This window comes from Sphaerodactylus townsendi, linkage group LG10 (genome assembly GCF_021028975.2).
Source record: "Sphaerodactylus townsendi isolate TG3544 linkage group LG10, MPM_Stown_v2.3, whole genome shotgun sequence".
Taxonomy (NCBI): domain Eukaryota; kingdom Metazoa; phylum Chordata; class Lepidosauria; order Squamata; family Sphaerodactylidae; genus Sphaerodactylus; species Sphaerodactylus townsendi.
The window spans coordinates 42119027-42143213 of record NC_059434.1 but is presented as its reverse complement, the minus strand read 5'-3'; the positions used below and the strand labels follow the sequence as shown (position 1 = coordinate 42143213).

General features: G+C 40.1%; 1 protein-coding gene across 4 annotated transcripts in view; it reads right to left on the bottom strand.

Moving 5' to 3' along the window:
- FSTL5 (follistatin like 5) overlaps positions 1-24187 on the bottom strand; it is a 438212-nt gene that overhangs the window by 22475 nt on the left and 391550 nt on the right. For all 4 annotated transcript variants that reach the window (XM_048509210.1, XM_048509212.1, XM_048509211.1 and 1 more), the window contains 3 exons: positions 21909-22058; positions 10776-10883; positions 6993-7117 (listed from right to left, as the gene is read on the bottom strand). In XM_048509210.1, coding sequence (XP_048365167.1) covers positions 6993-7117; positions 10776-10883; positions 21909-22058 — 383 coding nt within the window. The remainder of the gene's footprint in view (positions 1-6992; positions 7118-10775; positions 10884-21908; positions 22059-24187) is intronic.

The window sequence follows — 24187 nt, the reverse complement described above, 5'->3', positions numbered from 1 at the left end:
TCTTAGCCCACTCACCTAATTTATCAAGGTCCACTTGGAGCTCTTCACAATCCTTTGTGGTTCTTACCACCCTACATAATTTGGTATCATCTGCAAACTTGGCCACCATACTACCCACCCCTACTTCCAGGTCATTTATGAATAAGTTAAAGAGCACTGGTCCCAAAACGGATCCTTGGGGGACACCACTCCTTACATCTCTCCATTGTGAGAACTTCCCATTTATACCCACCCTTTGTTTCCTGTTCCTCAACCAGTTTTTAATCCATAGGAGGACTTCCCCTCTTATTCCTTCATTGCTGAGTTTTCTCAACAGTCTCTGGTGAGGAACTTTGTCAAAAGCCTTTTGGAAATCCAAGTAGACAATGTCCACTGGTTCCCCCTTATCCACATGTCTGTTTACACCCTCAAAGAACTCTAGTAAGTTTGTAAGACAGGACTTGTCTCTACAAAAGCCATGCTGACTCTTCCTCAGCAGGTCTTGCTTTTCTACATGTTTAATAATTTTATCTTTAATGATAGATTCTACTAATTTACCAGGAACAGATGTCAAACTGACTGGCCTGTAATTTCCTGGGTCCCCCCCTAGACCCTTTCTTAAAGATTGGTGTGACATTGGCCATCTTCCAGTCTTCAGGGATGGAGCCTGATTTCAGGGATAAGTTGCATATTAATGTGAGAACATCAGCAATTTCATGCTTGAGCTCTTTAAGAACTTTTGGATGAATGCAATCTGGGCCAGGGGATTTGGTAGCATTTAATTTATCAATGGCTGCCAGAACGTCTTCCTTGTCTACCACTATCTTCGCTAGTTCCTCGGATTCACCTCCTAAGAAGCTTGGTTCAGGTGCAGGAATGTTCCTCACCTCCTCTTGGGTGAAGACAGATGCAAAGAATTCATTCAGCTTCTCTGCAATCTCCCTGTCATCTTTTAGCACACCTTTTGTTCTTTCATCATCTAACGGGCCTACCGCTTCCCTAGCTGGCTTCCTGCTTTTGATGTACTTGAAGAACTGTTTGTTGCTAGTCTTGATGTTCGCAGCCATGCGTTCCTCATAATTCTTTTTTGCCTCCCTTACAGCTAACTTGCTTCTCTTTTGCCACCATTTGTGTTCTCTCTGGTATTCTTCATCAGTTAAGTTGGACTTCCATTTTCTAAAAGTCATCTTTTTTTTTTCCTAATAATTTCCTCAACCTCCCTTGTTAACCATGGTGGCTTTCTTTTGGACTGGGCGCTGCGGTTCCTAACCTCACGGAACACATTCCAGCTGAGCTTTTAAGACTGTGTTTTTAAATAACCTCCAAGCACCTTGGACATTTTTGACTCTCTTGATTTTCCCTTTCAGCTTCCTGCGCACTATCCCCCTCATCTTTGAGAAATTTCCCTTTCTGAAGGCGAATGTAACTACATTAGTAGTTGTCACTTGTTCGCATGCAGAGATACTGAATCTGACAGCATTGTGGTGGCTGTTCCCTATCGGCTCAACAACACTGACTTCCCGCACCAGGTCCTGGGTCCCACATAGAATTAGATCTAGGATCACCTCTCCCCTGGTTGGTTCTACAACCATCTGCTCTAAGCCACAGTCATTTAGCATATCCAGGAATGTTCTCTCCTTACTATGACCTGAACATGCATTTTTTCCAGTTTATGTGGGGATAGTTAAAATCGCCCATTACCACGACATTTTTGCTTTTGTTGGCCTCTCTAATTTCTTTTTCCATCTCAGAATCCTCTTGTGCACTTTGGTCAGGGGGACGATAATATATTCCTACTGTTAAACTATGCTTCACCCCTGGTATTGATATCCACAGTGCTTCTGTAGAGGAATCAGCTCCCCCTGCATTGTCTATTTTATGTGACACTATGCTCTCTTTGATGTAGAGGGCCACCCCACCCCCAATACGCCCTGTCCTATCCTTCCTATACAGCCTGTAACCTGGGATAACAGCATCCCACTGGTTCTCCTCATTCCACCATGTCTCTGTGATGCCCACTATATCAATGTCCTCCTTCAAAACTCTGTACTCCAGCTCCCCCATTTTAGGTCGAATGCTTCTACTATTAGCATAGAGACACTTGTATACTCTGTCTCTGTCCCTAACCTGGGATTTATGTGTTTTGCCCTCTAGCCTTTTGTAGACACTATCACTTACCACATTGCTATGCTCCTCGCTTGTATGTGGTTGATTTAGAAAAACCTCCCTCTCTGTCTGCATCCCCATGGACTCTGTATTCCGAACCGAAGTCACCTCAGCTCCTGTCGGCTTTCCCCCAAGGATCAGTTTAAAAGCTGTTCTGCCACCTTTTTAACGTTGAGAGCCAGCAGCCTGGTTCTTCTGTGGTTAAGATGAAGCCCGTCTCTTTTGTACAGGCCTGCCTTATCCAAAAAGGTTCCCCAGTTCCTGACAAAGCTGAAACCCTCTGCCTTACACCACCTTCTCATCCACGCATTGAGACCCTGTATCTCCGCTTGCCTAGCTCGCCCTGTGCGTGGAACAGGTAGCATTTCGGAGAACGCCACCTTGGGGGTCCTGGATTTTAACCTTTTTCCTAGCAGCCTAAATTTAGCTTCCAGAACCTCCCGGCTACATTTCCCAATGTCATTGGTACCAATGTGGACCACAACTGCTGACTCCACCCCAGCACTGTCTAACAGCCTATCTAGACGAAGCGTGACATCCGCAACCTTCGCACCAGGCAGGCAAGTCACCATGCGGTCATCACGCCTCTCACAAACCCAACTCTCTATATTCCTAATGATCGAATCACCCACTACAAGGAGCCTCCCACCTCCCTGAGGGGTATCCTCAGTGCGAGAGGATATCTGACCACCAGCTAAGGAAGGGGTCCCATCTAAGGGAGCATCTTCCACCACCTCAGACTGGCACCCTCTGTCACCCAGACTCTCATTCTCCATGACATCTGAAGAGATGTCACCTTGGGAGTGGGACCCGGCTGCTAGGTCCCTGAAAGCCTCGTTTGTCGCCCTCTCTGCCTCTCTCAGCTTCGCCAGGTCTGCCACCTTGGCTTCAAGAGAACGCACACGTTCCTTGAGTGCCAGGAGCTCATTGCAGCGAGGGCACACCCATGACTTCTGCCCTAGTGGCAGATAGTCATACATGTGACACTCAGTGCAAAACACTGGAAAGCCCCCATCCCCCTGCTGGCTTCCTGCCTTCATATCTAATTTTGTTTAGATATTCAAATATTGATTTTAATTAGTGCCTCCCTGTTAAGGTTTCTATACCTTCTACTATACCTTAAAATATGTTCTTATTTAGTAAAACACCTGCGCGCCGTTAGGCGCGTGCCGCTGGTTCCAGAGACTAACTGAAAAGATTTAAAAATGTGAGAAGCCCCACCCCTTCAGCACTAACTGAAAAGATTTACAAATGTGAGAAGCCCCACCCCTTCAGCAGCCTCTCCCAATCAGCAGCCCTAGGACAAGGAGAAAAAAAGAGAAACCCCCTGTTTAAAATACACTGTTTAAAAGATGTGGCTTTGAGAAAAGCCCTCTGTAAAGAAAAATCAGAGCTCCTCAGCCCTTTCTGGCCCACTTCTCAGCCCTTTCTGGCCCACTGCTGTTCTCCACTGCTCCTCTTCTCTGCTGGTTCCAGAGACTAACTGAAAAGATTTGAATCAAGGGGTCCTTCTCTGCCACTACTCCTCTCCTTCTTCCTTAGGCTTTTCCTACCCTGTAATGCCTTCTTTCACAAATTCTCTGCTGTCTTCTGAGTAAATATATTTATGTCAGTGACATTCCATTAAAAAGTTTTTTAAAATGGATTTAACTACAAGAGTTGGAGGCTGAATTGGTACCAGAAACCTTGGACTTGAGTTTTTGAAGGTACAAGCAGATGTTTGGAGAACAGGTCTATCTCCAATTAAGAGGCATTGGGTAGACCTAGTCTCCACAGAATGTCTTCGTGTGAAAATGGTGTAAAAGGGTTTATACTGTTTTCACATCGTTTTCACACTGCTGTTTTTGGCTCATACGGAGTCAGCATTAGTTTGAAGAGTTGGATTTATATACCCTCTTTCTCCTGTAGGAGACTCAAAGGGGCTTACAAACTCCTTTCCCTTCCCTCCTTACAACAAACACCCTGTGAAGTGGGAGGGGCTGAGAGAGCTCCGTAGAGCTGTGACTAGCCCAAGGTCAACCAGCTGGCATGTGTTGGAGTGTACCGGCTAATCTGAATTCCCCAGATAAGACTCCACAGCTCAAGTGGCAGAGCGGGATTCAAACCCAGTTCCTCCAGATTACAGTACACCTGTTCTTAACCATTACTCCACTGCTGGTCCTTTGACACTTTGACACCACTGCTGTTTGACACTCTCACCACATGGGCTGTCTGCCAGTTGCACAGTGTAGCTACCTGGGGGAGAAAATAAAAGATTGTGGGCCCCACTTTATGCAGAAATGCTTTCTTTGCTTTAAATATTGAAACATAATGATTTTAAATTTTACGGTTGCTTTCTGATGTCCTTTGCATGCTTGTGCCACTGTTGAATATTTTCACTAATGACTGATGATAGCTTAACTAAAATAGACAGTTGTGTTCCATACAGTTTTTAATTTGATGGATTTCTCAGCTGCAGTTAATTTAAAGGGTTTCCTGCTACATTACTCAGATTGCTCATTTTTATTTAAATCAATTCTCAATGTTCCTAAAAGCAAAACACATGCTGGGGTAAAATAATTTTTAAATCAGTGAACTGGTACAAAAAATAACTGTAGAGAAAATTTAAACCTATAGCTGTACTACACATGTTCAAAATTTAATTCCCAGTTTAATTTAATATACAGACAAATGCTAGTAATTTTTTTTTCATTTAACCTTTCTCCTTCCAAAATTCTGTGCTATGCTCAAATAAGTTATTAGAGAGCTGAAAGTTTTGTGTAAAGGTGAGACCAGGGCCAGAAAATATCTGATGGAAAAGAGAGCCAAGAACTCTTGCATTTGATCTATTAGAATGTGAACAATAACTTTCAAGACAGAAAACTAGAAAAGCACAGTTCTTCACAGAAATCTTCTTCTTGAAATTAGATCACTCTAGGTTAACCATTCTGGCAGAATCTTTGAGATCTAAGGAGTACAGTACCCTTCACCCTAACTATTACAAACAATACATCTAGTAACAAAGAATATCTAGGAACTGGCCACTTAGTGCAATCCTAAACAGAGTTTCACGGACTTGGAATGTAACTATACAACACTATTATGCACCCACAGAAGATTACAGGCTCGCAAGACAGATCTTGCGTTAGGTTAGTTAGGCTAGGCTAGTTATCTACTTCTACTCTAAAGAAATGGCAGATCAAATTTTGGAAATGCACAGGAAATCAACAATCATTATAGAAGTCAAGGACATAATTGTGATGAGGCAGACTCCTTTAAGAGTCTGCCAGAAAAGGAAAGATTATGCATTTTTGGTGGACATTTTAAGAAAAAAACCCAGATAAGATTCTTGTGGCTAAGATGGAAAGGAGTTTTCTTTATGCACAAGGGACAACAGCAAAGAATTACTTCAATAATGAGTGCCAAAGGAAGAAGGAATCACAGAGGAAATATCAAATAAAAACAAACAAACAAAAAGTCTTTGTGTATTGGCAGAAGATGGCAACCAAAAGGAACAGACACATCTCCATGGGGAGGGTATTCTAGAGGTTTGGTGTCATGATCAAGAAGGCTCTCTTTTGGATTGCCATCATCCTAATCTCACAAGCTGGGGACACCTGAAGCAAGACCTCAAAGATACAGTGGTTGGGTAGGTTCACAAGGGAGTAGATGGTCCTTTAGGTATGTTGGTTCTGACCCATATGGGGCTTTAAAAGTCAACACCAGGACCTTGAATGGTGCCCTGAAACAGATTGGAAATGCTACAACCTCTACTGGAGTGATAAGGCCTCTGCATTCCATTCTAGTCAACATCTTGGTTGAAGCATTGTGTTAGCCTGCTGAGGCTTCCTCAGTTGAAGAGGAAATGAAGAGGCAGATGAGCAGCAGCAGGCAGAAGTATTTGCGAGAAGACAGGAACAGCCACAGGCAGAGGAGGCCTTACTGTGTCTGCAGCCTTCCAGCTTAGTGGTCCAGCAGGACCTGAGGCTCAGCTGCAGTCACTATCACCAGAGGGTACACCAAAGCTGCAGGAGCAGAGGACCAGAAGGCTCCAACTGGAAATAAATGACAGACAATGGAGTGCCAGACTACAAGCCCAGCGGCAATCACTAACTGACAGCAGTAATGAGGCTGGTGCACTCCACTGGGCTTGGAATGCCAGACATCCTAATGAGCAACACCTGGCTTTGCTATCCTAACAAGATAACAGCCTATTTGAACAATCAATGAGATGGACCCATTGTGGGAGCAACTCATCTTGTCCCTTCTGTGTATCAGCTGTGTGTTCTTAATGTTTTCTGGATTCCTACTACCCTGACTTTGAAATTTAACCTGACTCTGTAGTTGGATTGCCCCCTCTTGTACTGATGTATTGGACTTCGAGAAATATTGTTTGACCTGGCTGTGCTTCCTCCTCTAGCCTCATATCTACTTGCATTAAGATACATTCTGTACTCTCCAGACTCATGTACAGAAGTGGGAAGTGATTTTCCTGAGGAAATTTCACTCAGACCTTAAGGGTAAGGACCTGGTGGTCAGTGACCTGAATTTTAGGTAAATGTTTCTTAAGACCAGATATCATGTGATTATGGACAAATGGAACAACAGGATCTGAGGAGAAATATTATATGTTATTGGTGCAGCAGTTGTGGTATAGAAGAGTGTTGAATGTGGATCAGGAAGAACTTGACTTAAACTTTGATTCAACCCTAAAATATAATGAGGACCTGTTAGCCTAATTTCCCTCACAACATTTGTTATGACAATAAAAATGAGATAAGTACATGCATACCACACAAAGTAAATACATGCTAAGGTGGTCATATCTTTAGTTGCACAGCAGTATATAGTTGTTTGTAATCACTTACCTTATGTGATTGATGAGGAGTGTTGTAGATGGAATGAAAAAGTCATCCACTCTGTCAAATTGCTTGCCCACAGGTTGAGTATGAATAGTATGGTGAGAAATACTCCCACTGGCCTGGGTAATTACCTGGTGATCACAACGCAATTACTTACTTTTTTGACTTCTAATAATTTGGCTGAATAAATTGCAATCAATTACATTATGTTAATTAAGAGCATAACATGGCCAACATATTCTGACACTCTTACTTCAACCAAAGGTAGTGTAATGCATACAAACCTCCTTGTTTGTTTGCTTCAATTTGTAAAATGGATTTCACATCTTGTTTTTGTTCCTCTACAGCAGAAAAGTGCAATAGATAGAAGAAAGCAAGAATGGAATGAGTTTGAAAACATTCTGGGAGATCAACACACCTTGAGCCAGTCATACAATCTCAGCTTAACCTAACTGAGAAGGGGAGAATATTGTTCGCCAATCTGAATCCTTATCGGGATAAATAAAGAGAGATATGTGAAGTGAGCATGTGGAGACTGCTCACATAGTTCCCCAGAGAGGAAATCCTCAATCAGGATATCTGTGGATATCATATGTGGAAAAGGCTCACAAAACCCTCCACAGAGAGGTGTAAGTCACTTTTAGAATAACTGAATCATGAAAAAGGAAGTAAAAATCCACTGCTACTGTGAGAAAGAATTAATGGACCAAGAAACCTAAAAGGTTCTTCTACCTTAAAGTCTCTTGTGAGAAAATATTCCAGTCAGTTTTTTTACATGGAGAACAGTAACTTACCTCAAAGGCAAAAATTGTAGGTGGTAGACAACCATGTTCGACTATTAATTCAGATTCAAAAGTAGCAGAAATACTTTTTATTAGGACCAACCCAGAATGTCACTGAGTAGTGAACAAACTTTCAAGTTCTCCAGAACTCTTCATCAGGCTGGATGTTAAGCAAAGCAAAACAGAGAAAGGGAGAGGAGAAGAAAAAGAGGTCATCACGATATGAGACATCACGATATGAGAATCGATTCTCATATCATGGCGTCGTAATGTCAAATATATCTCATTTAAAACAAAAAAAGAAGAAAAATGACATGGATGGGACTGCTAGGAAAACTAACTGTATTAATGCACTTTATGCACTGAAAGAATGCATGGATGAGCTGCAAGTGAGAAAAGTCTGTGAGGACATTCTGCAAATGGTGGTAGCATATAGCCTCATTACAAGGGAAGAAAATGGTGGGTGCAAGCGGCTGAGAAACTAAAAGAGAAACTAAAAGAGATATTAAAACTCGGGCAAGAAAATACTGTAAATGCTGAATGACACCCCTATCAAACACACATCAAGACACACTCTACCTTCACTGCCCCTCCTCTGCCTGGTGAAATGAGATGATACTATCAAGGGTCAGTTAAATTCAGAAATCCCTAGAACCAATTGCTGTAAAGAAGTCATGGCTGTTCTGACTTGAAAACTACAAAAAAATCATGCATAATTAGAATAATTATATGTGGTCCCTTGTAATATATAGTAGAAGAAAACAGTAGTTATTCTTTGGATAAAAAATATGTACTGCTTTCTTCATTTTTCTTGGTTTCTGTTTCCCACCATTTTGGGTAACATTTGCATGATCTGATTAGTGCTAATGAAGGATTTGAATTATACCTTGTTTTTATATTCTCAAAGTTACAGTAGAGTTGCTTCTTTATCCCAGCAGCCATTGGTGCTGCCTGAAAAATTATTTGTACCTGGAATGGCTTAACCTAATACAATTGTAAAAACATTTCCTCTGTTTAATTTGTCACTGTAGAAAATTATAGACTGAGAAGCTTTCCCATAATGCTTTTTACTATCTTCTCTGTACCTCCATCTCTTGTGTTGTTTTTGCTTAACATCTAACCAGATAAAGCATTCTAGAGAAATCAGAAACTTGATCACTAGTCCCAGACATTTTGAGTTGGTCGTAATATTGTTGTTGGATTACCTCAGAAGGTCACTGTGATAGTAAACAAATTTTATGCAAACAATCAAAGTGTTAATCAAAGTGCACACCCATAAAAAAATTAAACCCATCATTTCCTACTGAAATCAGCAATACATTTTATTAACATGTAAAGGTATGGAGACTGGACAAAATATCAATAAGAAGATCCCTACAGTGAAATAAATGCAGAACTCCTGTTTCAGTTTCCAGATCATGGAGATATAATTTAATTCAATATGACATGTGAAGTTTTGTCAATTAGCCAATTACAGTACGTAGATTCCTTTGCACACTTCTCCACATCCATCCTCAGCACATTCCCTGTTCACCTATTTCTTTGCCACCAAGATCTTTGCCTACCATTGCCACATTTAAAAATAGTGTCTAATGTTGCAGTTTTAGATTAATTCAAGATACTAGTACAACACACACATTTCTGATGTTGCAAGAACACTGTAGTCATTGTACTTCCTCTTGCCTCATCTTTGCAGAGCACCACCAGAAGGTGATTTGAAATAAATTATGTGCCATTTTGAAGCACTCCATTAGCCATTTTTTCCACAAAGTGGATATGAATATTTTGAAATGTAGTTCAATAACAAGTTATCCAGTGCATTTAATATTCATTGGAAACTTCCTCTCCTACTAAGCTGTAATCAATGGAAGTATATTACAGCCTGCATTCGAAATTATGCTTCTGTATCTTAACATGTTGCTCTTTTCAACTCTATCCTATCAGGCTGATAGTTATCTTACATTTAGAAACAAATACATTCATGAACAATCTAAACCATTTCTAAGATATGATAAGGATGTGATGCAAAGCTTAGCACAACTATATTGAGGGAAATATAAATTTGGTTATTTTGTTATAACACCTAGAGATAAACAGCAGTTCCTTGCCATCAGGAATCACGTTGCCTCAGTTGGTTCTATAGGCCTCTTGAAGATAAATTACTTTTAGTACAACCGATTTTCACATACTATTGCTTATAGTAAGCCACACATACAATTGGCCATCTATTTGAAATGGTCAGATTTGGGATGTTAGCTCTTTAGAATAAAGGTGCCCTTTAGATGTTTCAGCAGTAGCGGAATCACATTTGATGGGATCATTCCAAACACTACTGTGTCACATTTCATGGGATCATTCCAAACACTACTGTGAAGCAGCCATGTGGAGCCAATTGTATATGATTGTTACTTATGATCCCAGATGGAGAAAAATTGAAATGGTGAAGACCAGTGTCATTGACCACTGCCTGAAGTGGACAAATGTTCTGATGTTACAGCAGTGTGATTAGAGAGTATGCAGGAAAGGGGATACCATGCTACGGTGGCAATATCTAAATGGTATCTAATTTGGCTGTGATTCATCTTTACAAGACAGTTTTATTGGGTTGATAAAAATAAACATGTGAAGCTCTTTTTTTTCTTTGCATCAGAGAATCAAAACAAAAGAAGCTGAGAGCAGACATGCAAACCACTTACAGAGTATTTTGATCAAAATATATTTGGGGCTAATTTTTTTAAAGTGTTGGTATACATAGGAAAACTACAACAGAATAAACATAGAGGGAGGTTTCACATTTTAAAAATCTATGTTAAAAGTTTCTTCTGTCTTGAAGGTCTGTATATTCAGAAGAAAATTTCTAACAACCATCTTCCTAACTGGAATGCTTCTGTTGTTCATAGACCTTTCAGTGTTGGGACACTTTCAGTGTTGGGATACTCCTCTGATGAGTTCCAGGATTGTACAATGAAGCTGGATTCACCAAATACACAAACCTAAGAATACTGACCTGCAATGTAGGAGAATTCTTATCAAAGCTTCCCCAACTGAGCACCCACACTTGATCATGTGATCGGTCGTAGTGAAGTTTCACTGGTACTGGGTCTGTACTTACAGCCTGTAACAGGTGAACAAGCAAGAAAATAATTAGCCTCAACTTGATTTTGTAGTTGCATAAATATCACACAAGAACTGGGTGGAAATTATGCCTAAATGTACTCTTCTTGCTGCTTCTTAAATTAGGCTGTCAATTGCTGGAGTCATTCTCTGATTAATTTGAAGCTGAAGCACTTCTGCTTAAACAGTGAACTTTGCTTATTATTTGAGCAATTTGACATGGATATATGTTCATTCTGATCAATTACATTGTATGCCATAACACAGCTATTAAAACACTGGAAACAACAGTGGTGAGTGGCCAAGTGTTTGTTTACATTTCTTAACTCACCACACTTTATCTTTTGTGATTCATGTGAAAACTTTTTGTGTGTGTTTGGATTGTATATTAAGTAGAGAAACAACGGGCGTTTTCCCACTCACCCTGATCCCCCCTATGCCGCACGCTGCTCCCAGTGTGCTGCATCCCAGGCGCACGCCCGGACGTCCCCACAACCCCGTGCTCTACGCGGGGTCATCAAAAGGCGCCCTTTGCAATAGCACCAGGGATGCCGCGCGCTGAGGGGGCGCGACAGCGGCAGCGTCAAGGCGGCTGCACTGTCACCGCTCCTCTCGTGGGGAGTGCCCGGGGGACCACGCGCTACTCTCCTCAAGTAGCGCGGGGCTTACGGTAAGTGGGGAAAGGCCCAACGACTGGATTGACCATGGATAAATCTGAAAAGACATGCATTACTTTGAAGCAAGAAATGTATGTGTTTGCTAAATCCTCCAGCCAGCATCACATTTCTCTAATACTACCCTGCAGTGAATGAATTAAATTAAAATATTGCTATCAACTGTGAAAGAAACATACACAGCATAGCTCATATTTTATCTCCTTGTTCTACATGTAGTGGTTAACAGTAGGTGGGCTCTAATCTGGAGAACTGGGTTGGACTCCCGACTCCTCCACATGACTAGTGAACTCTTAACTGATGGAACTGGATTTGTTTCCCCCCTCTTCCACATGAAGCTTGCTGGTTGACTCTGGGCTAGTCACAGTTCTCTCAGAACTCTCTCAGCCCCACCTACCTCACAAGGTATCTGTTGTGGGGAGAGGAAGGGAAAGGAGTTTGTAAATTGCCTTGAAACTCCTCACAGAATAGAAAGGCAGGGTGTAAATTCTTTGTTGGTGGAGAATGTGATTTTAAAATTGCTTTGAAGTTTATTAAATTGGAGGAGAAATGGTTGTAGTTCTTCTATACGATATCCTATAGCACATTCTTTTATAAGATATCCTATAGCACATTATAAGATATCATATAACACATAGTGTATTTGTCATGCAAAAAAAATACACTAAGGGATTTCATAGAGATGATAAGGGTTAGGATAGGCTTCAGTATCTCTGAATGCTATTGCTTGAGTACAAAGGAAATCTGAACAAGGTAACAAGTGATGTGAGAGTATATTACATGGATTTTACACAGCACAAATATAACATCTTTAAGACATTATAAATAGTGTTTTGGGAAGAACTTTGCACAGCTCTCTTCCCCAAAAAGAGTTTAGATCAGCATATTTCTCTGAACCTGGGTTTTTTAAATATCACTAAATTCTGCCATGGATTGAAGATGATTCCTGCCTTCTGAGTGAATGCCAGCAGGTAGGAAATGCTTTATTTCTCCCGCCCAACCTCTTACTTTTGTTTCTGCTGTTGCATCTGCCATTTTGTGGGCTGCAGGAGATTCTCCATGGAAATTCCCCATGGAGGTTTTCTCTGCTTGCAGCTCATCTGTGTGCTATTTTGCTGTCAAAAGTAGATGAGTAAAGTTTGTTCAGCTTACTAATCCTGTACATGTTTTTTTCCCTTTGGGGAAGGGCTGTCTGCAAAGCTACAGCAACTCAACTAGAGAATCTGCAACATGCACATATTTATATTAATGTAGCTTCACAGACAGCCCTCTCAAAACAAAAAAGGAAAAAGACACATTCACAGGATTGCTAGGCTAAACAGACCTTATTCATCTACTTTTGACAGCAAAATAGCACACAGATGAGCTGCAGAGTAAACTTCTCCTTGGAGAATACCCTGCAATACACGAAATGGTGGGCACCACTGTGAAACTGTTAAGAGCTCTGCAAAGATCCATTTTGGCAACAATCCTTGTGTTCTCCCATGCTGTGGGAATACAAAATCCCAAAATGGATCTTTTTATAATGTCCTACGGACTTTATATTTATGCTGTGCAGAATCCAACTCAGTGCTTTCCACTATTCTTACTGTTTTTGTGTTGTTAGAAAGGAAGAATATTCCAGAATTTAACCTATTTTAATGAGTATCTACCAGAAGGAGAGATGACAGAACGTTCATTAGTGGTTTTGATTTGGGGCTTTTTTTCTTGTTATTTGTTAGTGTCCCCTTGTACTTCTCCTATTATTCTCAACGAAGTTATTTAAGTGAAATAACTCACAGGACTATTTTCCTATCTTCATTAAAAACACACACACAGTCCACCTGTAATTTTTGGTCTCATCATTATGGAACTGTGAAGCACAGCTTGTTTATCAGTTTGATGAGAAGAGTACCAGCTGGCTAATTAAGTGAATCTAATTTAAAGTAATGACGTAGATTCTCAAGATGATGCGCTAATGGCTGGCTGAGACCACCGGCAATACTTAACTGTACTCTTGAGGTGATACCAAAAAAGCTTTGCTTGCTCTAAAGCACAACCTGTTTTTCTTCTTAAGTAAACATAACTCAGTTGCTTACTATCAGTTTCTTTGTTTAAAAAAGGCTGTTAGATAACACCTGCAGGATTTTTTGTGCTCAAATCAATTGTTTTGCCATTGCAAATTGCACAACATTTGAAATAATCACTTTTTACTGGAACACATTAAGCCATAAAATAATATTCTCATGCTACTGTTGAGGTGTGGTTGCTTTTGACTAGATGTTACATCTTTCAAAACAGGTGCCTGTCTGAACTTGATGATATAGAAGAAAGGGATATCTTATCAACAGTGCTCTATTCGGCTCCAATGCACTGCAAAAGGGGTGCCATTTTTGTGATGGAGCCAGAGAAAAGGGAAAACAGCTTCCAGTGGTTGTTTATGCTGCAAACATGATGCAGGCAAGAAGCCAGAAATCCCTCCCCACTTGTAGTTTTCCAGAGCCTAATCAGATCAAAGTCAAGTCCTGAGTCATATCATGAGTTTAATTTTTTGTTTTGTCAAAAGGCTGTCATGAGAAGAATAATCAGACTTCAGTGAAGTCTTTTAAAAGTTTTCCTTTGATATGTTAACTTCCACTTAAATAAAACAATAGGAGAGAAAAAACAGTAAAATCCAGTTATCCTTGGAAAGTGAATTTTAATGTATTTCACTGTATTTCATATACATATTGAATAGTGACAAGAATGGTGATAGTATAATAGTAATTCCAAGTGCTTGTCGTCATCCTCTTTTAGACCAACTGGGCATAACAACTACAAATAAAACGAGGTGCCTCATGAAACATTCCCTTGAACAAGAGAAAATGTTTTATACAAGTTTGGAATTATCCAGTCTTTGCTGGTAATTCTCTTTGGTAAGAGATACCTTTGCATTACAAGCAGAGTGCATGGAGGCAAAGCACAGCAGAGCTTCCCCAGGCATACGTGTGTGTGCTGGCAACAAAGAAAACTTGGCGTCAATTCATAATTTCTAACTAATAAGAGGAGTCTTCATTAGCCATCTCCACTCTGGATAGAAAAGTGAAGAGATAGGTTCTATATTCTAATCTGTCTAGCTCAGGGGTAGGGAACCTTTAACACTCAAAGAGCCATTTGGACCCGTTTTCCACGGGAAAAGAAAACACTTGGAGCCGCAAATAATTTTTTGACATTTAAAATAAAGATAAGACTGTATATATTGGGCTTTTAAAACCTTTTTTACCTTTTTTACCTGCAGGGCAGGCAAGGATGGGGCCAGCAGCTCGGCCTTGCCGGCCGCCAGGAAAGCACCCACCCCGCTCGAACAAGGCGGGCGAGAGGGGAAGCCCGCGGCGTGGCCCAGCCAGCCGCGGGCAATTGGTGCGCCCGCCCTGCTGCCTGCCCGGATGAAGCCGGTGGCACTCGTGGAGCCGCAGTGCAAGGGCAGAAGAGCCACATGCGGCTCTCGAGCCGCAGGTTCCCTACCCCTGGTCTAGCTGGATGGTGAGAGGTGCTGTCTGCATCTCTTTGCACACATGGTGAAGATGGAAGGTGTGTGTAAGAAAGGTGGAGAGAGGAGGAGAAGAAGGAGAAGAAGCAATCTACACATCAAAGGTATAGTGTCAAAGTGGTAGAGAAAGGTGTCTAGAGTCTTGACCCCCTCTAGCTATCTGACTCACTGATAAGTCCTCCTCTGTCCCTGAGGCAGGAAACAGCATACAGACTTTCACTTCCAACAGTCTTTCTGTGGTTTTGGGGGGTATTAGTGAGAAAATGGTATTTCTCAACATCTGGAATCTGAGATCCCTTAAGGTGAGATGGAGGAAAGTGCCATCAAGTCACAGCTGACTATAGGGTTTTCTAGGCAAGAGATTCAGGGGTGGTTTGCCATTGTCTTCCTCCGAGTAGCAACCCTAGTATTCTTTGGAGGTCTCCCTTCCAAATACTAACCAAGACCAACCCAGCATTTTGAGATAGCCTGAGCCATCTGGGTCAGGGAAAGTGACCTGGTGATACCAGGACTGAATCTTAGACTCACATGACACATTCTGGTCCACTATGCAGAGCACAAATAAAATGTCCTAGGAACATCTTTTAAAAAGTCATCTCATGTTTTGTCTGGACAGCACAGCCAAAAAAGGCATCAGAGAAGAAAGAGGCTTTTTCCATCCCTGCAACTATTTGCTGAAGGTTTCCTCAGGGTATTTGTTCTGCATGCTCCACTGCTGGGACCTTTTAAGCCCAAAAAGTATATGGTTGTACTCAGGTTGTACTGCTGATGCCAGCAATATATAACTTTGAGGAGCTGTCTTTGAAGACACACTCACACAACATGAAAATCTGCATGCATTCTGAAATTGTGTCTGTGTGTCTTCCATGTCAGCTCTTCAAAAAAAAAGGTGGGACTATATACTGCAGGAATCAGCAGGATGAGCTCAGTACAACATATACTTTTTGCGCTAAAAAGGTATCCAGCAGCAGAGTCTGCAGAGGGGAAACCTTCAGCAGTGCCATACAATGTCAGGGGCAAGCAGCATAGGAAACTGACCAGGCGGCTTTAATGGTCAGGCATGAAAAATAAAATATTTCATCAGGTCGTGAACTCTGCACAGCAAGAGAAGATAACTCATAGACAACTTAAAAGGTCGGTAGTTTTGTGTCCTCAAAATAGGACCACTCGAGCTGAAATAAGGCATCCCGAGGACGTCTTTGGGAAAAAAGTTCTGCAGAGTTCCTCCCCAAGATGCTTCCCCCCAATACTCAAGATGTATTATTTGTGCTGTGCAGAATGGACCAATGTTTATCACTTGAGCCTTAGACATTGCAAAACATCATAAAGGTCTGTGGGGTATATAGAAAATGTTAATTTCCCCCCTACAAAGTAATTTGTACAAGGAAGCGTCTTCTTTTTTGTCCTTTCTCAGCCTGAATAATCTTATGCCTACATTTTGCCTACAATGGACATTTAGTTCTAGGATACTTTCTGTGATAGTTTTGCTTTTCAAAGGTTTGCAATATTGGGCTAAGAACAATGTGAACCTGAAGTGGAGCCTCAAACACTCAAATTAAAAGCTAATTAATATGCACTAGAAAAATACACATTACTCTTCAGATAAAATAGTCATGACAGTTGTCTACTGTACTAGAACTGATATCATATGTATATTTTTCCTTCCTTCTTTAAACAAACTCTCTTCTTCTGGCTTTAGTGGTACTTATAGCTATCTCCCACTGTTACAACATTTTCTAGAGGCCATATGCTAGGTCCTGAGTTGTACTTGTAGATGCCATTCTGTAAATTTCAAGATATCAAGATATTATTTTTATGTGTAAAGTACCAAACATTCATTGAAGCTTATACTAGTATGATAGATTTATTCCTATACATTATTTATGAAAATGTCAAGTGCCTCAATTTTTGTTTTTGCTTAAGTTAAAACAAGGGATGTGTTAGAACACAATGCAACTACTTAAAATGTGACATTAAAACCAAATTTGCACTTAAAGTTTGGCAAGATAATTTCTTATTTTCAAGGCAAAGATGCAGTTGTGGGGGGGGGGGTAACAGAAAATAAAAGACATCAACCTTCTGAATAATGTACATATTTGACTTTTCTCTGCAGAGGCATTTCATTGATGTGGAAAGCAAAAATAAATAGTTTTCATGGTACTGGACTGGTATAGAATCTAAATACTTCATATTTAAGGCATACATATTTGAAGATTTATGTCTAAAGGCAAGAAAAACTCCTAGTGCTTGCAAAAAAGAGAATACAATAGCATATTATTATATGATAAAGAAAGTAGGAATGTTTCTATGATATTCCACATAATGCTGAGCCAACTCTTCCAGTCAAAGTGCCAAAGTGCTTTAAATTAGTTCTACCTCAATTGTGAGATTTCATCTGTAAAATGGCAGTGACTGCTATTTCTTCCATGGCTAACAATGCTCTTTGTCAAACTGTTCTACTATCTTTCCTAGTTTTAGCAAGCTGACAAATTATATGTACTTAACTATTTTCTCTATTCATCAAGAAATGTCATGAGAATCAGTATCACAGAAATGGTGGTGATGGAGCACTTTAAATAACAAAGAAGATGGTATTATTGTAACTGCCATCCAAAATAATTGTGCATATGGAGGATTAAGTCTGAAAGAGGACTTTATGGAGAAGATCAGGACCATTAGGTAAATAATTTGTTTGTTACCAAAGCAAGCCTTATAAATACTCCAAGAGTTTCTAACCCAAAGGTTGTTTTCAGTACAATGTAAATAGGGAATAAGATATGCACAGTACTTTCAACAATGGAGCTAATCTAAGTTCTGGTTTTGGAAAAATGATGATCAACATTTGGGAAGGGGAAAGGCAATTTAAACTGCAAGTCGAATCAAGCTAGGGAAGGAGTGGAGAAGATCACATTAATATGATTAAACACTGAATTCCAGGTGTACCCATTGGCATAGTGAGGGGGAACAAGAACTGTGGCCTGGACCCGTTTGGGATTGGAGCACAGTTAAAGGCCATCTACTCCCAAACTCCACTTGGAGCTTGGGAGCGGGCCAGCTGGTCAGATCCCACCCTCAAACTCCAAGTGTTCGATTGTGGGGCCAGACACCCAGTCCCAATCTCCATGAGAAGTTTGAAGCAGCCTCAGCTGACTCAATTGTTACAAATTTAAAATCTCCAATGTTATAAGGAAGTTTGAGAAAACCGGGAACATGGGTCACTGTGATGGACAGGAAGCTGTCCTGTCCTTGAAGAAAAAAGTCAGCCACTCAGATGAGCCCGTTGGAATGTTGCTATAGCATCAAATCACCTTTGAGAAGTGGGATGAAATGTTGGAGGGAATAATAAAGGAGATTATAAAAAACTGAGTTCTGCCTTAGAGAGAGAGCACTGACAGCTCAGGGCTTGGCTTGGGAAAAAGAACAACAAAGTGAAAAGTAGCTGCCTGATAATGTGACAGAGTGGTTTAGCTGTATTTCTGGGAGAGAACAGGATGCTTGGTTGTTAGGCCTTTCTCTGGGATGAGTAGACCTTGTACAATTTAGGCCTTTTCCGCACAAATCACAGTGTTTCCAGGATGATAATAAAATATTTTCTTCATAGAGTTCTGCGCTTTTCTTCCCCTAGTTGGTTTTGAAAATGTTTCCAAGCAGCTTTTTCTCCATTGCTTCAGAAAACACTTTTACCACATTGTTTTTTTGCTGAAACATTTTCAAGCTAGTTTTTCTCACAGCACAAACATTTTTGAAATGTTCTTTTTGCCCACCAAAATGGCAGACCACTATCCATACCCCCTGTGTAATCGACCAATTCCCCCTTCAGCACTTTCTTCACCATTTTTTTTGTCCCTCACCTTGCTGCTTCACCCCTCTCCTCTTAATTTCTAGTTTCTTGGCTTTTCCCTTTTTCGATTTTTGGGACCATCGAATCAGCAATGCTATGAATCATCACTGCAGCACATGCGTAAAAAACACAAAAACAAATTGCCATCAGGAAACAATGTTTGGAGGAGGAGAGTGTGGATGTACTTTGTTGTAAACGATGGGATCAAAACATTTTGGAAATGGGCTAAGAGTAGTGTGCGGAAAAGGCCTTCATCTGGTTCTGAAGAAAAGGAAGGAAGCTGTGTGTGGAATCCTGTGTGTGAAAGAAGATCCAGCTTAGTGTGGCTAGTCAATAAAAGTCTGTGCCTGAAAGAATTGGAGAAAAGTCTAACTACTCTCTGAAGTCATAACCAGCTTAAAGTTTTGTGTCTCAGCCAGGTTTTTACTATGCCTACCTGGAAACATGTGCTGTTGTTGTTGTTTTTTCCTTTAAAACCACCTTCTTAGTTGTTTATATATTAATCCAGTCTCATTAGTCCAGCCTCAGTGATCTCAATAATTTCCTTGTGCACCACAAAACTTACCTCACAGCAACCAACCCAGAGCTTATGCAACCCAAAGCTTATATATGTAGAACACCAGGAAACTGAGGGAAAAGTTTAAAGTTCAAAACAAATCTATATTCCAAAAATCTTAGGCAAATGCATGCATCCCCTCAGTAGATTTTCTTTAAAAAAAAGATTATCACAGTGATGATTAAAATTTTAATAGCAGCCATGTCTTTCAGTTTCTGATTTTCCTTCATTTTGTGAAGATGACAGCAGAATTTTTAGCAGCTGTGTAATGCCTATTCATGAAATAGAAGCACAGCTGCATGCAGAAAAGTTACATTTGTATTTTAGAACATGAAAAATACTCATCCCAAAATGATCCTAAGATGGTTCTTTGTGTTCTGAAATGTAATGCTAATGTACTTTTGTTCTCTGGAGAATGGAGACAATTTTTATCTTCATATCTGCAATTGGTAGAACATGCTCACAAGTGACAGGCATCTAAACTTCCTGGTCTAAAGTTACAAAGGCTGAAAATTGTTTACAATGATACCAAAAGCAAACTTAGACCATGCTCATCTGCCTGTACATATCTAGGACCATACATATGTACATTGCATGCACACATACAGAAATTCATAGACTATGAAGTGTAGGATCAGAGAAAACTCTTTTTTCCCCAACATTTTTGAAATTTAATATTTGCTTCTCGCTGTTTAGTCTGCATCTTATGTCTGATGTAATGTTTAAATGTTTTAACTATTTACTACGTATATTATATTATAACTGAAGTTCGTGTTAGCTGTATTGTCGAAGGCTTTGTGTTAGCTGCCTTAAGTCAGCTTTGGTCAGGGAAGACAGCATATCAAATTCAATGAATAAAAAACAAATACATTTATATTAAATATATTCTTCAACTCATAATCCCACAATCTACGTTTTGAGTTTATAATATGCATACATATTTTTTTGGCCATGGTTCTGAGTCTGCAGTTGCTGTCATGAAAAACAAGGATGAATTGCCCTTGGAAGAATTTCTAGGGAGATATGATAGATATATGCACCTGGGTACATAGGACTTATTTCTGGAGTTCTACTTGAGCACATTAAAGGTCCATAAGAGAGTGAGTTTCATTCCTTATCAGCATGTACATTGTGAAATGCTAGAATATGTGCATAGTATTTTCTCTTAGGTGTCCTCTCATTTCATACTACAAGACACTGCATTATCAATACAACATTTTAGGGGACTGGGTCTGTATGAACTGTAATCCTCCAAGCCAAGCACAGCCATCAACAATGTTTTGGAGCATATCCAAACCACAGCACAGTTCTTGCTTTTCTTGCTTTCCAGAGATTAAAAAAAATAGAAGAGAGTCAGCCCTCCCCCCTTACAAACACGCTATAATATAGAGTTAGTGGGCCACATTCATCTTGGATGGTTATATGCCATGAAGGTTTGTTGCAGGTATTACCTTTCCCAGTCTCTTTTCCCATGTTATTTTATCTCAATTGGGCCTAGAGTAAATACAGAAAATACAGAAAATGCTCTGTCCATTACAACAGAGTGTGTTCAATTGGGCTAAGTGTATGTTCATTCAGCTGACATGAATGGATCCTGCAGCATAACTTTGTTTGTAGCTCACAATTGATACAATAAAAACAAACAATATTAATATAGCACCTATTGTGAAGTTCTAATTGCATAGCATGTCATACTGGTTGAATCAATAAGCAAAGTAGGTCAATAAGCAAAGTTCTGTGCCTCACAATAATTAACATCAGATGCTATAGAGAGAGTTAAAATGATAAAGGGAATTTATTGGGTGATCAGTAGTTCCTGTCTAGTCATTCGGTGCTGAAGAGTAAATTAAGTTGAAAATGTATTCTAATGTTCCTAATGTTAGGAACAAAATCCACCAGACCATGGCCACACAGCCCGGAAAACCCTCCAGAATAAGTTGAAAATGATTTCCTGGCATCTTATCAGTTGTTAACAACATCTAGTTTTAGCAGCCTGACAACACATTCTGTACCATATGCTGGCATTGCCAAAGTGTAGAGCTTGTAATTGTTATTATAGGGTAATGTGGACTTAGTCTGCCTACAAATAACTTTTAGTGGATTTATGTAAAGAACCAGTGGAAGCCATCTTGAAAGAAAAAATGCAGTGTTATTCTTGATATCAGTTTGTAGCTCTTGATGGCTAGTAGATGACTAGTAGCTGCTGAGATACTTAGCTGCCTTTATTTTTGGGGTTACTTGATTTTCCTCTTTCAAACTTCATGTACTACAGTTGAAGCAATACCTAAGTAATTTTTTCAGTGCATTTTGAATTCAGCAAATGTGTGCTTTTTGAGGAAAATACATTTCATAAACCATAGTGTGTTCTTAATTTAGGAAAAAGCTAATCAGCATTTTGTTCTCACTTGCTGGGATGGTTTCAAATACTTTGTCTAGCAGAAACTTACCTGCACAACCTTTTGGGATTGCACATCTACAATCAGCACTCTGTCCAAGGTGGGTTGAGTTACGTATATGAATCTGTCTTTCACATTAACAGCAGATGCCCAGACACATTGCTGGACTTCATCCTCCTCAGCTTTAGGGCAAACTTCATCCTGGAAGAGGAAAGGTGGGGGAGGGAGAAGTATGAAAGAATGCAAATAACTTCAGGAAACAATAATTGTGAAGGATGTTTGTTACAAATGTGCTTTGTTTCTTCAATTCTAAAATACAAAGGGAACGAGAATAGTTCTGTCAGAAGAAAGGCAAAATCCAAACTATTTTAGGAGCTAACTGTGCTAGTTTGAAATTTCAAGTACAGTCTCATTCAAGAGTATTCATCTTTTGGAAATCTGAAGAATAGTTTGTCTCTAGAAGCTATTTACCACTACTCAGCTGTTTCCTTCATGGCTGAATTATGTCTTTCTAACAGAATAGCTTGTATTATATTTTTAGTAGTTCTTTGGTGCCCTAGCAATTATCATTTTTTAAAAAGCCCTCAAAAAGTTCAGTGGTGAAAGCCACTGCAAGGGGCTAACTGCAGACAAGCATGCCGAAAAAAAAAAGAACAGTTCTCAAAGGCCACCCCAAGTAATGTGCATCAGAATTATGCAACCTGGGTACATTCAGAGCATGGATCACCATGGCTAGATCACCATAGTTGCCATCTCTGCCAAAACTGATAAAAGATTTTGAATGCCACAGAAAAGGCCTGAACCTCCAGCCTTAGGCCAGGACCCATCAGCATCCCCAAGTTACCAGTTTGTTCCTTCTGGGGCATGCAATCTTTTTCAGGACAGGCTTGGTTCAGAAATGAGTTCTTTATGCCAAGAATTCACTTCATCTTTTCTTAATTGAGACAGTTCATAAAAAATTAGCACACGTCTGTGACTTGTTCCTGACCTAATATCTTTTGTTTGACACTTCGTAGCAGGCAGCTGTACTAGCAATCCTTATGGAGTGTCAGAGAAGGATGACTTTAAGTGAAGAATAGGTTTCAGTGATTGATGAGCTCTTAACCAAATATCTTGCTTCCTTGCACAGGAAATTCTTTGAAATGATGGAGATGGGTGGTGGGAAAAGCTTGTGACATGCAGAAGAAATTAATACTTGGAAATGTTCTTTTAAGAAATGAAAGATACAGGTTATTCTAGCATTCTGTGGCATTTGTGTTTGATGGTTTTGCTTCAGTACACACTTCAGGCTAAGGCTCAACTCCCCACATCAAAGTGAGACATAAATCAATTTCCAAGACCTGCTTAGAATGCACTTGCTTTTAAAAACAGTTAGCAGTCATTACTTGTTGCTTGACATTTCTTGACTCCTTGTATTTTTTTTTAGAAATCACTCTACATGATCACCCTTTGGAATATATTTAAAGATTCCTTGTAGACTAATGTTAGCAAAATACAAATAAAACAAATACAAACCTTTGTCAGTATTGTAATCAAAGCTGGATTCCTTCCCTTCTCAAGCAGGAAGGTTTTGATGATGAACCCCACCACTCATTTTTACTTCCCACCTTTCATGACTCCAAGGATACTCAGTCCAATGCTGCTGGTAGGAAACTAATTCACTTGGCCATCAAGCTCAACAAACTTTGGCTTAACTGCTTAAAGTGCTATGCCCACACTCAAGATTTCACCTTTGTTTCTCCTCATGAGTGTAGTTTCATTGACTATCTCCTCACTTTCCCGAAGTTGAGATCATCTGTTCTATTTTTCCAGATTGGAGATCTTCTGCTGGGTGATCATCTTCCCCTTAGACTTGTTTTATCACATCAAGAGGGCAGAAATGCAGCTTCCTCACCACCTAGTGAACTGCCCCCCAGATTAGTTTGGACACCCAAGCTGGTCTTAGCCACCCAAAACTTACTCAGTTCCCCTAGCTTAGCTAGCCTTAAATCCTCTGTCCTCTCTGCAGATTCCCCCCAGGAGACAATTACTAGGTTTGAAGACCTTCTTAAACAAATTGTGTATGGTTTTTGATGTCCACTGAGGGGAAACCCAGCAAAAACAGAAAGAGAACATCTTGGTTTGACAGAGAGTGCCTGGAGCACAATAGTCGAATTCACTCCTTATATCGGAACTTTAGGGCTTCTGGAGACCAGGATCTCCTTGTCCTGCTCATAAATTGTAGGAACAACTTTCACCAATTAATTAGGAAGATCCAAATGGAACATGTCAACACTCAAAGGGAACATTTCAACTCTGCAGTAACTTCCAACAACTCCAAGCTACTCTGG